The following is a 14,083-nucleotide window of genomic DNA, read 5'->3' as shown; positions in this document are numbered from 1 at the left end:
GGCCACCAATTTTCCTAACAAAATACTGGAACAGGTTTATCGAATAACAAAGGGCCGTCATTCTATCATTTATACACACATCGATCGCTGAAGAGAAAATCAAATAAGAGAAGGATGGTCTCGTAACCATCATAGGCACCATTTGATGCTAGTTTTAGGATCACATATGCGATCGTTTTTGTTTTGTTTTTTTTGTTTGTTTTTGTTTTTGTTTGTTTTTGTTTTTGTTTTTTTGTTTTTGTTTTTTATTTGCTTGATGACGACAAAGCAGGAAGATAAGTAGGACTCTGGGTAGGGAATTGCGTTTGTTACTTACACAAGAAAACATGAGTAAAAAGCATAGCCGCAAGCAGTACAGTGTGCGCGAGAAGAAAATTAAACGATCAAATGAATGATACTAAAAAAAGCAAAGATTGTAAAAATAACACGAGGATTTCTTCTCTTACATCATTTTCTCTTGCTTAAATATTCTATTCTGAGAGGGAGGATGGCACATTAGTAAGTAAGTTTAGCGGTGAATAACGAAATGGCGTTATATAATTCAAAATCCACAAAGCTTTCCCTCCCCCTCCCCCTCCCCCTCCCCCTAAGTCCCCCCTGCCATAAATAATGAACGATCCACTATAATCATAAATGTTGAATAGAGCAACTGAAAACATGCCAAGGACTAAGTATACCTACTTGAAAAATAATTTATAAAGTTTAAAATTTGAATATGAATGTAGTTTATGACAATATTCTGCATAACCAGACCGTAGAATTAAATTTAGCTCGATTCAAACGTCATACTTCTGTCATCCTACTCGGCCGGCACCACGTCAATTAATGGTTTAAATTAATGGACTGGGATATGAACGGTATGTCATGTTTACTTCCGTATTGGCACTACTTTTTATATAAAACGAGCTAATAGTTTAAGATTATAAATAAAACATATCTGTTGAACTTACCATTTTTAACAGCTGATAGTGGTTGATGCTTGTCATCGCTCGCCTTCTTTAGCTTGAAAATCATGTTGTAAAAGATAAAAACTGAGCATTTGTATATAGAAGCATTATATACATTACATATTATCAACTTGAGTTCTAAGTAAATGAAAGTGATCATTATGGTCCTGCTAAGATTGATTTTCAGAACACAAACTTTTCATCTTCTTGCACGGAGCATCATTAGGCGGGAAAACATCCACCACAGGAAGCCCAGCTGCAAAATTTTACAATGTGAGTAACAGGAAGATCATGAAACAATATTATACTGCATTTGAGCATGATCTTTCCATTCCCTCGTGCTACAGAGGACACTATCTTGATTTCAAATTTTTAAAAACTTAACTTAACACGATTTTTTTCGCTTTTATATTCATTTTTAGTTTTATTTAAATTGGGCTCCCTGTGGTTGCACGTGGTGAATATTTGATCCCGTTACCCGCGGGATGGTTGCGGGAAAGTTTGTTGGTAGATTCAACATGGCGGAGGAAGGTTAACAAACGATACCATGAAAGATCTACGAGAAAAACTGAACAAGAACCAAGGAAAACAACAGCAGAACTACGATACTACCAGAAAAAGATCCAGAGAAGGGTCTTTTGCGAAGCATTCGAGTAATGACGTGAATGTCGAGATCCATAAAGTACAACAAGGAATCAAGCAAAGGATCTTGTTTGACAGGCAAGAATGCGATACAATTGAGGCGAAAATCAATGAAGTAGTCGATCAAGCTAATGCAGGGGAATTTAAAGAAAAGACTGTAGATAGAGCTCCTCTCCGAGTCAAGTATTTCTTCGGAGAAGGCTATACTTATGGCAAGCAACTTGCAGAAAAAGGACCTGGGGGAGAAAAGCTTTATCCAAAAGGAGAAGTCGACGAGATTCCACAATGGATTCTTGATTTGGTTGTTTCAAGGCTCGTTAAAGCAAGGATCGTACCTAAAGGTTTTATAGACAGTGCAGTGATAAATGATTATCAGCCAGGAGGTTGTATTGTATCACATATTGATCCTCTACACATCTTCGATCGCCCTATCGTTTCTTGCTCGTTTTTCAGTTCTTGTTCATTAAGTTTTGGTTGCAAATTTATCTTTAAACCAATTCGTACTTCTCCTCCTGTGCTGTCTCTTCCTCTGCCAAGGGGATGTGTGACAACGTTAAGGTAAGGAAATATGGTTCATTAATGTTAAATATCAAGGGTTTTTAGTAAACAACACCTTGATGCTGGATTCACAACTTTGGGTTTATCACATCATCAATTATTCCAATAAATATGCCCCCAAGTATTTTTTTCAAAATTTTGTGTTTTTATCCAACCTTGCTGACAATACTCCTATTGTTAATGTTTAATAAATACTACAACTACACCAACGCCAACACCATTATTATTATTATTTTCATATTGCTATAAGCAAAACAAGCTGATATGTATACCCTTAGCTTCTCAATATTATTTTGGATGCAATGCTAACATGGAAATATAAAAGAAATCACACATTTCATGGTGGAATTTGTGATATTTCCTTTTCGTGTTTGTCTCACATCCAAGATAATTTGAGAGAATTCTATTGAAGACCATGTCCTGGGACACATAGATGGTATAACAGTTTGAATGGGTTCCTGCGAAGTCATGGCATGTGCAAATACTTACTTTACTTAATGAAAAGCACAAGTACTTTGTGCCTAATATTTAATATTAAATTTGTCGATTTCCTGTTATTTATCAGTGGATATGCGGCAGACGAGATCACTCACTGTGTGCGACCACAAGATGTCGTCTCCAGGAGAGCTGTTATCATATTGAGAAGGTAAGGTATGAATGGTTCAATTTTGCTAACCTTTGGTATCTTGCATCCATGGTGTTCATCGGGAAATTGAGGGGAAAAAGGATTTTCTCTTAATTCCAAATTCGTTTTTCTTCTGATTTATTATAATCCTGCCTCCCTTGTATTACCAAACCCCTTGAAAAATCCTCAGAAATGAGTACAAGGCTAGGAATTTTACTGTATTTGGAAGTATATGTTAAGTGTATGCTACATCGAGTGTATAAGCAGATTAAAAAATCTGCCTCAGTTGGGTTCTCACAGGACTCGAACCACTGACCTCTCGTTTGCTAGATGAGATCTCAACCGCCCGGCCACTGAGGCTTTACGGGAGAAGGTCGTATTAGATCTATATTTTGATCAAATCTGCGCGTGATCTTTTACCCAAGGTATTTGGAAGTGTTCATTATATTCATAGAATTAATGTGACATTTATATTTGTTGTAGAGTTCATCCTGATGCGCCACGTCTTGAGCCATTTACAGTAAAGCCATATTATGATAATCCCACAAATGATACTACCAATCAACAAGAGCCAGTCACACATGATACTCCATCACCAGATACATGTGATACCAGTAAGGCACAAGACACAGATAATGACGAGGAAACAGAAAACCCTGTCCAACATTCCCCAAAACCCAAGAAAAGAAGGATTGTCTTACAAAGGGGTTATAAACTGCAAGGTTCCAATAAGGTACCAAAATAAATTATGAGGTAGTATAAGGATAATTCCTGGATTCTTGGACAATGGAATTAGGCATTCCATGGACAAATAGGAATGCTGTGTCAATAATTATTATTTTGGACTATTTGCTAACAGTGCAGCAATACTGTATATCAAAAAAACATTATGGACATTAGCATGCAGCACTGCAATTTTTTGTTAAGCCGCAATAATTGAACCCTGTCAAATACAAAGCTAACTTGAAATTACAAAAAAAATCATGCTTTTTCTAGATAACATTTGTGGCATTTCTTTTGTGTTTTTCTGTTAGCCTTGCATTCAAGATAATGCACTATTCTTAAAACTGTCTTGAATTCAAGGCTAACATGAAAATGAAAAATAAATTCCTTAAATTCCATTGAAAAAAGTGGTCTTTTGTATTTCCATGTTAGCCTTGTATCCACAATACTTTTATGAAGGGTACATTGATATTTCTTGTTGCGTTTCTGCAGAATATTATAAATGAATAAGAACTGCTACACATTTTTGAACTAGCATGATAGGACAATAATTATTAATAGTCAAAAACTAGGATTTGTTATAACATTATTTCTAAATGTTGCCAAAAAAATGATTTATTGAATGCTGAGAAAAGAATTATTATATTAATGTACTTTTTGTAGTTCGTTGCTTTTATAGGCTGCCATCTTTGCAGATAATGTTGCAGTCAACTAAACTGCTCTGAAATTTCTTTGTAATAGGACAGACAATATGTAAAATACAATTATTCCTAACAAATAACTAAATGAATTTGATATTAATTAATATTCATTGAAGAATAAATAATGTTTTTTGTGATAAGTTATTGCCATTTCCATATCAACTGGTTATAGTTATAGTTCTATAGGTTATATTTCAACTGCTTCAAGCTGAGGTTATTTGGGGATTTGCAGCTAGTGGTATTTTTATGCAACAGTGTATTGACACAAAAATGCATTGAAATTGTTTCTGCTTGACTTTTGCATGAAAAAGTACTACCTATTTTTTCCGGTAATAAAACTTACACTTTTAACATATTGATCAGGCAACCACAAAAACCATATCAACTGTAAAACAGAAGTCAGTCTGAAAGTGGAAGAAGAAGTTCCCTGCAGTAAACAGTACACAAGATGCTAGCCATTCAATTGAGCAGTATAGAAAAATAATCTATAACTATATATAACTTTATATATATTTAATTTATATATATAACTTTTATTATTGAATCCTAATTTTTTTGAATGAAGGTAAAGTACCTATATTTAACGGTGGTAGTTCCTTCAGTTGAAATTCAAATTCTATCATTGGAAGCCGACGGTGTCCTCTCTCCATCAGTGCTCTGTTTTATGAGTATTCAAAGCTGAAGCTACACGGATTAGAGAGAAATCGAAACAGATGTGGAGAGATCCTGATTGAACTGTGGACCTCAAGCTCTGAAGGCAGCGCACTAACCAACTGAGCTAATGCCTGCTAAATTTTTTAAACAATTTACTGTTTAGCTATCACTCAATATCGTATTTGTGATAATATGTCAATGAACCTAATATTTATTCTATTCTCGATCATCACAAAAACGAGCTTGAGTGCATGATTATTAAATGATACAAACCAACACAGCATTATTTTAAGGAAAAATTTGTCAAGAATAGATTTTGCCAGTAACCAGATGTTGTCTAACCTTCTTTAAACCATCTCGTCTAGCAAACAAAGATGCTATGATTACTTCCAGAGATGGAGGATTCCATGTAGACTCTACATTATTTACATGGCTTAATGCTTTCTTCAAAGCAAGTCTTTCAGGGTTTTGAAGCTGCCATCCTAAAGTGATTACATAAGGCAGCAAATTTTCTTGGATCAGAACATGGCAGTTGTCTTTAATGGGTAATAGACACTGCAGGGTAAATATTCCAAGCCTCAGAGTAGTATGCGAGCCAGGCCAAGATACACAGTCTGTTCTACTTCCTGAAGTATAATAATGTGGCAATTGTTTTATGCATTGGCATGAAGTGCTGTTTGACGGAGATAAAACCATCATGTCATCTGTTTGTTCACGCAAGGCTTTTTCACAACATGCCTCATGTTTTACAAGTAGTTCTTTAGTTTTTGAATTTTTTTGCACTGATTCTTTATTTTCTGCATTGTTGTTAGTACAGTCACATTTAATAAATCCATAGTTCCAAGCACTTGCACTACCTTGCAACAAGCCTTTATTGCACATGCAATACTGTCCACCAGCATACATTATCTCCACACATGGAACAAGAGACTTCCAGTGACAGGAGTATTGTTCGTTCCAGCTTTGTATTTCATGTGGTTTGTGCTTCCTAAGAAATCTCTCAATCAAACAATCAATTGTTTGTGCAGCTTCATCATTATTGTTCAGGTAATTGATTTCGGACGCACGTATTTTCCCCAAAAATAATACACAATAGAATCTTAAAAAAGAAAAGGATGAATTAATAAATTAAAAAAACATAACTCCATATAAAAAGAGTTTTTTTTAACTGAATAAACAAATGATTATTAGTATTTTTACACATCAAGCAAATAGAGTACAAACACTATATGTGTGCAACATAAATACCACTAAATACTGCTAAATTATGCTAGAGTGCTCGCACTAAACCCGTGAAACAAACTAATTTTTAGTACTAAATAGTGATAATCAAACAATAGAAAACAAAGGATTCTGTATGAATTACTACTAATTAGTACTAAATATTATTCACGGGGTTTTTGCGTGCACTCTAATCCTATTGTTTTCTATTGTTTAACTAGCACTATTTACCACTAAAAAGTGCAAAGCGTTGCACACTCTTAGTGTTTGTACTCTATAACAACTCCAGTGCGCAGAGATAAACAACATTTGAAAAAACAAAACAAAATTCTCTCTCTGATATTTATCAAATTAAAATTAAAATTAAATTCAGTGTTAAAAATACTGAAACAATTATTTGCCTCAGGCTCAGTGAATATTGGGGAATATTTACCTTGCGCCTTGGTAAATATACCGATATTCACTTCACCATCATCAATTTATTTATCTCATGCATTTTTGTTTACTGAGGGAGACAGTATTTTCATAACTTGTGGTCCTTTTTTAACGTCTCTATTTAATAAGGGACAGGACCGCCATTAATGCTTCATCTGAACCAGGTTTAAAGGTCTAACCATTTGCAGATGTAATTACTGTACAAAGGCAGCAAATTCTCCTCAGTTACCTTCAGAACCTGACTGTTGGTCCGCCGGAGGCTTGAACCCATCACCTCCCACCCAACAGACTAACGCTATTACCAACTGATGAGCTTAAACCAGGTGGCAGTAATACATACATAAAAATAAATTTGCACATACCTTAAAATAAGGTCTCCATTGATGTCTTCCAGAAGCTGCTGTAGGATTCTCATCACCTGGTAGTGAACGCCTTTCTGGATCAGGTATTTCAGAGAACACTCATTCAATGTGCAGAAGAAGAGAGTAGCAGCTGCAAGCTGGCTTGAGAATAAAGGATATTGAAGGACAGGCCTTTTTATCTGTCTATTCATCATGATTAATAGTTTCCTGACGATAAGTCCATTCTTAGCTATGTGTTCTTGTATACCAGGTTCTGTTTCTGCTAGCCTGTCAAAGAACAACATATTGAACAATGTATATTAGTTAATAATACTTTTTTGTTAGACTTGTCACAGCATATATCCCACAATATATGATGGGACATGACCCTTTCACACACTGATTACACATGGGTTGAGTTGATGTATTCTACAGCACCATGAAATTAAATTAGCCAGAATAATTGAAGTTACAGCTCAACAGGTTATGACAAGACTGCAATATAGACCAGACTATAGCTTAAAGGTAAAGTGTTTTATAACAGTAAATGCTTAAGAGCCAATAGAGTGAAGTCATTAAACCCATGAAGTAGATATTAGATTAATACACTTTAGTAGACCCTAATTCCATTGTTTTCTTTTGTGTCTATTTGACTATTACATGTTGACTAACATTTTGTATTTCACGGGTTAAATGACTTTGCTCTAATGTGTGAATATATGTAAAAAACTAATTGTGCAGGCAATATTATTGTTGTTCATGCCATAATCCATAATGGTATTGTGTCGAAGTATCATTTTCATTGGCTGTGATGATGATAAGCAATGATTTCGTTTACAGTGAATGGTATAAAGTGCATCATTTAACAATTCTTCTCTACTTGTCATACTCACCCTGCTAGACATCCAATAGCTTCCTGGTTTACATCAAATATATTTTTAGATACACCATCATGGTCACCATAATTACTTGAATCAGGATTTAGCAGCAATGCATTAAGCACTAGTGGTTCAACCCCTTTGGATAGCATTATCTGACTGTCTGTCTTGGTCTCGACAAACGTCCATAACAGTCTCAAACACAGAATCATTAAGACAAGTTGGTAGCTGTTGTATACAGACACAGCACATATGTCTACACTCTCCCTAGAATAACATGAGTTAAACCAAAAAATAGATATTCATTAGTCAAGAATAGAGTTTTGTATTATGTAAACTGTGAAACAATGCAATGGCAGATCCAGCCAAAATTTTTTTGGGGGGGGCTAATTGATTTTCTTCCGTCAAGGCAACGGAAAACAATTAAAAAAAGCACGTAATTCTTCAGTTTTGTTTTGTTTGTTTTTTCTGCCGAGTTTGTCCCCCCTGGATCTGCCCTTGCAAGGTTATAGCAGTGGCCAATCCAGGAATTTGTTAGGGGGAAGGGTATTCTAATAAAAAATTAATATAGAGAGAGATAGAGTGCACGCACTAAAACCGTGAACATTAAATAGCACTAATTAGTACTATTTCATGCAGAATCCTTCGTTTTCTATTGTTTAATTATCACTATTTAGTGCTGAAAATTAGTATTTGTTTCACGGATTTAGCGTGAGCACTCTATTAAGCATCGTAAATGTTTCTTTTGGTTCAAAAAAGTTAAGTTTAATAACACCATTAGTGGTGTGTCCGGTGAACCACAGGACACCCTCCCCCCACCCCCCCCCCCCGGATCAACTCTTGTATAGCATATAGTATGTATTGGTTTTATGTATATGTAGAGACTTTAATCTTTTTCATAGGAACCGTGACTGGTGAATAGGTAATACCTCGCTCAATTCTCGTGGGAGACCTTGGAATATTTCACTCGTATTTTCTTGAATAATTGCAACACATGAGACAAAAGAAATGAGATCTTTTTCAAAAAAATAAAATGCAATGAAAATATATATCGTCATGATAACACGACTAACCTGTCTTCTACGAAAACCTTGGTTGAAAACTTGAAGATGTCAACAAGCAAGTCCACTCCGCCTTGCTCTATAAAGAATCGCTTGTTTGCTGTAGAAGATCCGCTTTTCCATGGTAAAAACAGTTCACATAACCTGATAATGGCATTATCTATTTCATAATAACAGTGACGATTTATCAATGCAGTATTGCATTTCCACGAGTACATGGTATTGCGTCTGGTATAAAACCCCTTAAATGCTTCAAACTTTGCGATCAGCTGTTTAATGGTTGCAAGATTTCCTATACTGTTGAATTCCACATATAGATGATCATTCTCTCGCAAATAAAGCTGCTTTAACGGCATCTTATCGTCAACCAAAGGTGTTCCATTTAAAAAGGCAGAAATATCACTAGCTGGTACCCCAAGTAGCTGTTGTAAAACCATTTTTAAGCCTGCAATATTTTTATCCTTGAGTGGTTCAAGTGAAAGTGCGATAGAACCTCGTTGTTGGTTCGAAACACTCCAATACTCAACTTTCATATCCATAGAATTTTTATTTCTCTAAAAGAATAGCCATTAAAGATGAACAAAACTATATGCTCAAGTAACTCAAAGTGAGTAATTCTACTGGGGTCACGGAACACGTTTTGTTCACGTGCGACCCTTGGACATTGATTGTCACGGAGCGTTTAACTAAAACCAGATCAGATTCTGTTCGTTTTTCTTTTTGAAATATTATAATTCTGGGACAATATATGTTCTCTTTTTCTTATTTAGCCTGGGAATTGAATTTTTCTCGCTCGATTCTAATATCGCGTGACTACACAGGATTGCTGACAAAGCATTCATCCGCTTCCCATCCCTCCCCTCTGTGGGAAAAACGGGCTAGATACTTCCTTGTCACACGAGGACGTGGGTAACGCAATGATGAACGTAATAAATGCATTAGCACTTGTTCAAAAGGGGTTTCCATCGAATTGCATTAAAATAGTGCAGAACTTGCAGGGATTGATTTGAGTTTTTTTGCACGATTCTAATGTCATAAATCTACCATTGAAGAAAGAGTGCGCTGAACAAGAGCCAATGCTTGACTAGCCTTCTAGTGAAACCAAAATACAGAGGGCGTGCTCTGGGAAAGGACATCAAAAGGACTTGGTATTAAAAGACATGTTGAGACTGCAACAACAGGCTGGCTCATTTTTTCGAAAAAATGAAGTGTTGTAAAATGAAAGGGATTAGGCTCAAAATATTCCTTCAAAATTCGATTATCAAATTGTCATGAATAATTAGACAGCAGCTGGCGGATTAACATTACAAAGATGCCTATTATTTCTGCCCCCAACCTTCGTTATTTGTGATATTTTGATGAATTTTCAATTTAAATGACAATGAGTATGTAGAGACAACATGGTATAGATAAATTAGTCAAATGTTGGTATGTTTACCCAGTGACAACAATAAACACAAGAATTTCAAAATAAGACCATTGCAGTACAATCATATATTATAGTTTGCTCTTAACGCTAACAGACACCAATGATAGCACTCGTATCTTCACCTGTGGCAGAGGGATTTGAAATATATATGAATATCAGTGAAGTGAGTGCATTTATCACTCATAAATATATTCTACCTACACACATCAAACATTTATAATTGTTAAGAGTCCTGCTAATAAGGCTTTAATGCAGGTTTTCATTTCCTGTATTGTTTGTTAGTAGTCCTGCCGTGACACGAGATCTGAAAAAGTAAATGATTTTTAGTAAGATAAGGAAAAGATAAGCACTGGTTGTCATAGCTTGGAAAGACAGGAGGGTGTAGGGTGGGGTGGGTAAAAAAATCTAGATGTTTTTATTGGCCAATATTTGCCGCCGCCCCCCCCCCCCCCCCCCTTGGATCTGCCCTTGGAAGGGGGTCTTCTTATATACCTTTAGGGTGCCAGACTGACGGCCTGACCAATTAGTAGACACCCTTACATTGCCTGATGAAGACTAGCATTACCAGTCAAAACGTCTCAGTCCACCTAACTGACTAATCATGAGACAAATGAATAAGTATAATCTATAATATTTCACCTTTATAACTGTCTAGTTCATCTTGTTCTTTTTCGGTTTTAAACCCTGTATTTTTAGCTGATGACTGAAACGTTTTACAACATTTGACATGAGTATTTAAAGCTGAACAGCATATATAGGAAAATGGAATTAGAAATAGAAATGTACTTGTGACAAAAGTCATAGTTTGTTGTTTGTGAACATCCCCGACATGAATGAATGAGGAATAGTTTGACTACCATAGGTCTATATCCATGAACATCCCTGTGAATGAGTATTAACATGTATGATTATAGTATAGGATCTACCTTTAAGACTGGCTTAGGGATATTCAGTAGGTCACATAGTTTATTCCTTTCTTCTCGGACTTTCTTAATGTCCAAGTCCCTAAAGAAAAATACACAACATTAATTCATATCTACAAATATTATTAGTTTAGTCGCAATATTCATATCCAACTAGTCAAAAAAGCAGTAATGTCACACCAAATAAGAGCTGTCAAGTTTGGCCAAAACAGAAAATAGTTTTAATTGTCGACTCTTTCTATTGTATTGCTTCTATTTGTTTCTTGCTCTATTGTATTCATTCAATAGACCCTTTGCCAAAATGGAGGCTGAAAATTGAAATGAGTTAAATTAAAAAAGCAATAACAACACTATAAAGAGCACCTTTACTTTAATTAGTAACCCTACAAAAATTCATTATTTCATTACGTTCAACTTTATTTGAAAATTGACAAATTTACAGACGTTTGTATGTCTGGGGATATAGTTCCATATATCCCCAGACATACAAATGTCTGTAAATTTGTCAATTTTCAATTAAAGTTCTCTCAGCCGATATAACCCCTGACATAATGAATCTTTGTATGGTTACTAGAATAAAGGTGCCCGCCCTTTCCAGTGCTAGTATTGGTTTTTCATTCAGTTTGATTTTAGCTCATTTGAATTTGCAGCCACCATTTTAACAAATGGTCTATTGGGTAAGAACTTCTTGCCCCCAAAAAGTTTCAGTGTAATGCTGTTGTCATCTTACCATGTGGTGTCACTGAGTACAGCCATGACATCATCTAATGTGTCTTCAGGTACCACATCTTCAAACATCAACAGTATTGTGTATAATTGGTCGGCTGTTGTTTTGCGTACCTGGAACAGTCCAACATAAGCATAAATTAAATGTTTACAATTACAAAAACTTCACATTTTATTGATACCTTGAAACAACCTCTGGGCTGATCTACGTCAGGGCATGGCTAACTCACAGATAGAACCCTGAAACAACCTCTGGGCTGATCTACGTCAGGGCATGGCTAACTCACAGATAGAACCCTGAAACAACCTCTGGGCTGATCTAAGTCAGGGCATGGCTAACTCACAGATAGAACCCTGAAACAACCTCTGGGCTGACCTAAGTCAGGGCATGGCTAACTCACAGATAGAACCCTGAAACAACCTCTGGGCTGATCTAAGTCAGGGCATGGCTAACTTACAGATCGAACCTTGAAACAACCTCTGGGCTGATCTAAGTCAGGGCATGGCTAACTCACAGATCAAACCCTGAAACAACCTCTGGGCTGATCTAAGTCAGGGCATGGCTAACTTACAGGTCAAACCCTGAAACAACCTCTGGGCTGATCTAAGTCAGGTCATGGCTAACTCACAGATCCAACCCTGAAACAACCTCTGGGCTGATCTAAGTCAGGGCACAGCTAACTCACAGATCAAATTGGTAATTAACAAGTAAGGATCATAACAGTGTAATATTAAATGTATAAAGTGTGCTTACTCTTGGGAACTGATGACACAGTAGGATACTGAGATGTTGTAGTGCTTTTCTCCTGGTCGTACCTGGAAACTGCAGCAACTGACAGAATCTGCATGATAGAGAGAATATTACTCTATGTAAGTCACCACTGTGCTGTGCTTATTAATTGTGAGTGACAATGTGGACAATGTTTTACTTACACATTGATACTAGTTATTATTTTTCTTGCATCTCCAATTCTTGTGATCTCCTCTTTCGTCAAGGTGACAAGAGTTTGAGGGAATGAATGGCTGAAACAAAATGAAAAATCATAAATGTCAGTTGTTGGTGGGGTGTCTGTAGGTGTTATTAGGGTGTCAGTAGGGTATTGGTGGGGTGTTGGGTGTTGATGGGATATAGGTGGGGTGTCAGTGGGGTGTTGGTCTGGTGTCAGTAGGGTATTGGTGGGGTGTCAGTAGGGTATTGGTGGGGTGCCAGTAGGGTATTGGTGGGATATAGGTGGAGTGTCAGTAGGGTCTTGGTGGGGTCCCAGTAGGGTGTTGGTGGGGTGTCAGTAGGGTGTTGGTCTGGTGTCAGTAGGGTGTTGGTCAGGTGTCAGTAGGGTCTTGGTGGGGTGTCAGTAGGGTGTAGTGGGATATGGGTGAGGTGTCAGTAGGGTGTTAATCCATGCATCTTACTTACTTTTCCTGTCCTATGAACATCTCAAAACAGTTATTAGATAACAAGAGGTCCAGCATCTTGAATAAAGGGATTATTACTCTAAAGACAATCAAAGAATCAATTAATATGAGATCACTAAAAGCAATCAAACAAACAGACAATAAAAGTAATATGGTTTATTCTTAGAGTATGTACCTGTCATTCTTTTTGTGTTCTTTGTATATGTCAAGTATTGTGTCAGCAAATATATTCAGCTCCTTCTCGCTATAAATGAAAAAATATATAATCACTATGACTACTGATGGTAATTTTGAAATATTTATACCAAGTCTAGAAAAACTCTTGCTCACCTCAATGTTATTTGTTTTAAGTAACTCAGAAGTGATGCTGCAGAATGCCTCACCTGGGGATGAAAATCACTGATAACGTTTATTTTATTTTTCTAGCTCAAGGCTTAGGGAGTGTACCGTAGTCTCTCACTCACAATTGATTAAATTGGAATTTAGTTGCTCTTTATAGAGGAAGGAAAACTGGAGAATCTGTAGAAAAACCATTGAAAAACCCCCGAAAGGACCAACAAGCGTGCAACTTTACCAACATACCACTATTAACCCAGGAAGTGAATATGGGTGGCATTCCTTCCCTTGGGGGGGAGGGGGGTGTAGTACCCACCCACTTAGCCCCTTAGCCCCCTAACTTTATCCTTGCCCAGGGTACTTTTAAGCGCATAAAAGTGCATGCTGAAATATTTGCTGATGATCAACCATTATCTCACTAATGAATAATTAAATCTTTTTGTCATGGGGTGCGCTTCTACCAACACAAA

At 36.4% G+C, this 14,083-nt stretch overlaps 3 protein-coding genes across 3 annotated transcripts in view; 1 reads left to right on the top strand and 2 right to left on the bottom strand.

Moving 5' to 3' along the window:
- The first annotated feature begins 1,445 nt into the window (after window positions 1-1,445).
- On the top strand, window positions 1,446-4,336 carry LOC116291459 (RNA demethylase ALKBH5). Its single transcript, XM_031698627.2, has 3 exons — window positions 1,446-2,147; window positions 2,713-2,793; window positions 3,256-4,336. Exons 1-3 carry the CDS (start codon window positions 1,495-1,497, stop codon window positions 3,515-3,517), a joined length of 996 nt encoding a protein of 331 aa, XP_031554487.2. The 5' UTR covers window positions 1,446-1,494; the 3' UTR covers window positions 3,518-4,336.
- On the bottom strand, window positions 4,095-9,948 carry LOC116291470 (uncharacterized). Its single transcript, XM_089024230.1, has 4 exons — window positions 8,799-9,948; window positions 7,741-7,992; window positions 6,869-7,135; window positions 4,095-5,949 (listed from the first exon to the last, which is right to left on the bottom strand). Exons 1-4 carry the CDS (start codon window positions 9,323-9,325, stop codon window positions 5,154-5,156), a joined length of 1,842 nt encoding a protein of 613 aa, XP_088880356.1. The 5' UTR covers window positions 9,326-9,948; the 3' UTR covers window positions 4,095-5,153.
- Window positions 9,949-10,249: 301 nt separating this feature from the next.
- The window catches only part of LOC116291471 (tubulin-specific chaperone D), a 35,945-nt gene continuing 32,111 nt past the window's right edge, over window positions 10,250-14,083 (bottom strand). The window contains exons 40-48 of the mRNA XM_089024228.1: window positions 13,608-13,660; window positions 13,453-13,521; window positions 13,279-13,356; window positions 12,798-12,887; window positions 12,619-12,706; window positions 11,869-11,978; window positions 11,142-11,220; window positions 10,855-10,918; window positions 10,250-10,519 (exon numbers count right to left, since the gene is read on the bottom strand). Coding sequence (XP_088880354.1) covers window positions 10,494-10,519; window positions 10,855-10,918; window positions 11,142-11,220; window positions 11,869-11,978; window positions 12,619-12,706; window positions 12,798-12,887; window positions 13,279-13,356; window positions 13,453-13,521; window positions 13,608-13,660 — 657 coding nt within the window. The 3' untranslated portion in view covers window positions 10,250-10,493. The remainder of the gene's footprint in view (window positions 10,520-10,854; window positions 10,919-11,141; window positions 11,221-11,868; window positions 11,979-12,618; window positions 12,707-12,797; window positions 12,888-13,278; window positions 13,357-13,452; window positions 13,522-13,607; window positions 13,661-14,083) is intronic.

This window comes from Actinia tenebrosa, unplaced genomic scaffold (assembly GCF_029948245.1).
Source record: "Actinia tenebrosa isolate PJP-AT-01 unplaced genomic scaffold, QUT_ActTen_1.0 PGA_scaffold0__85_contigs__length_37466705, whole genome shotgun sequence".
NCBI lineage: Eukaryota > Metazoa > Cnidaria > Anthozoa > Actiniaria > Actiniidae > Actinia > Actinia tenebrosa.
Note: the sequence above shows the minus strand (reverse complement) of the source record. Positions and strands in the feature narration are given on the sequence as shown.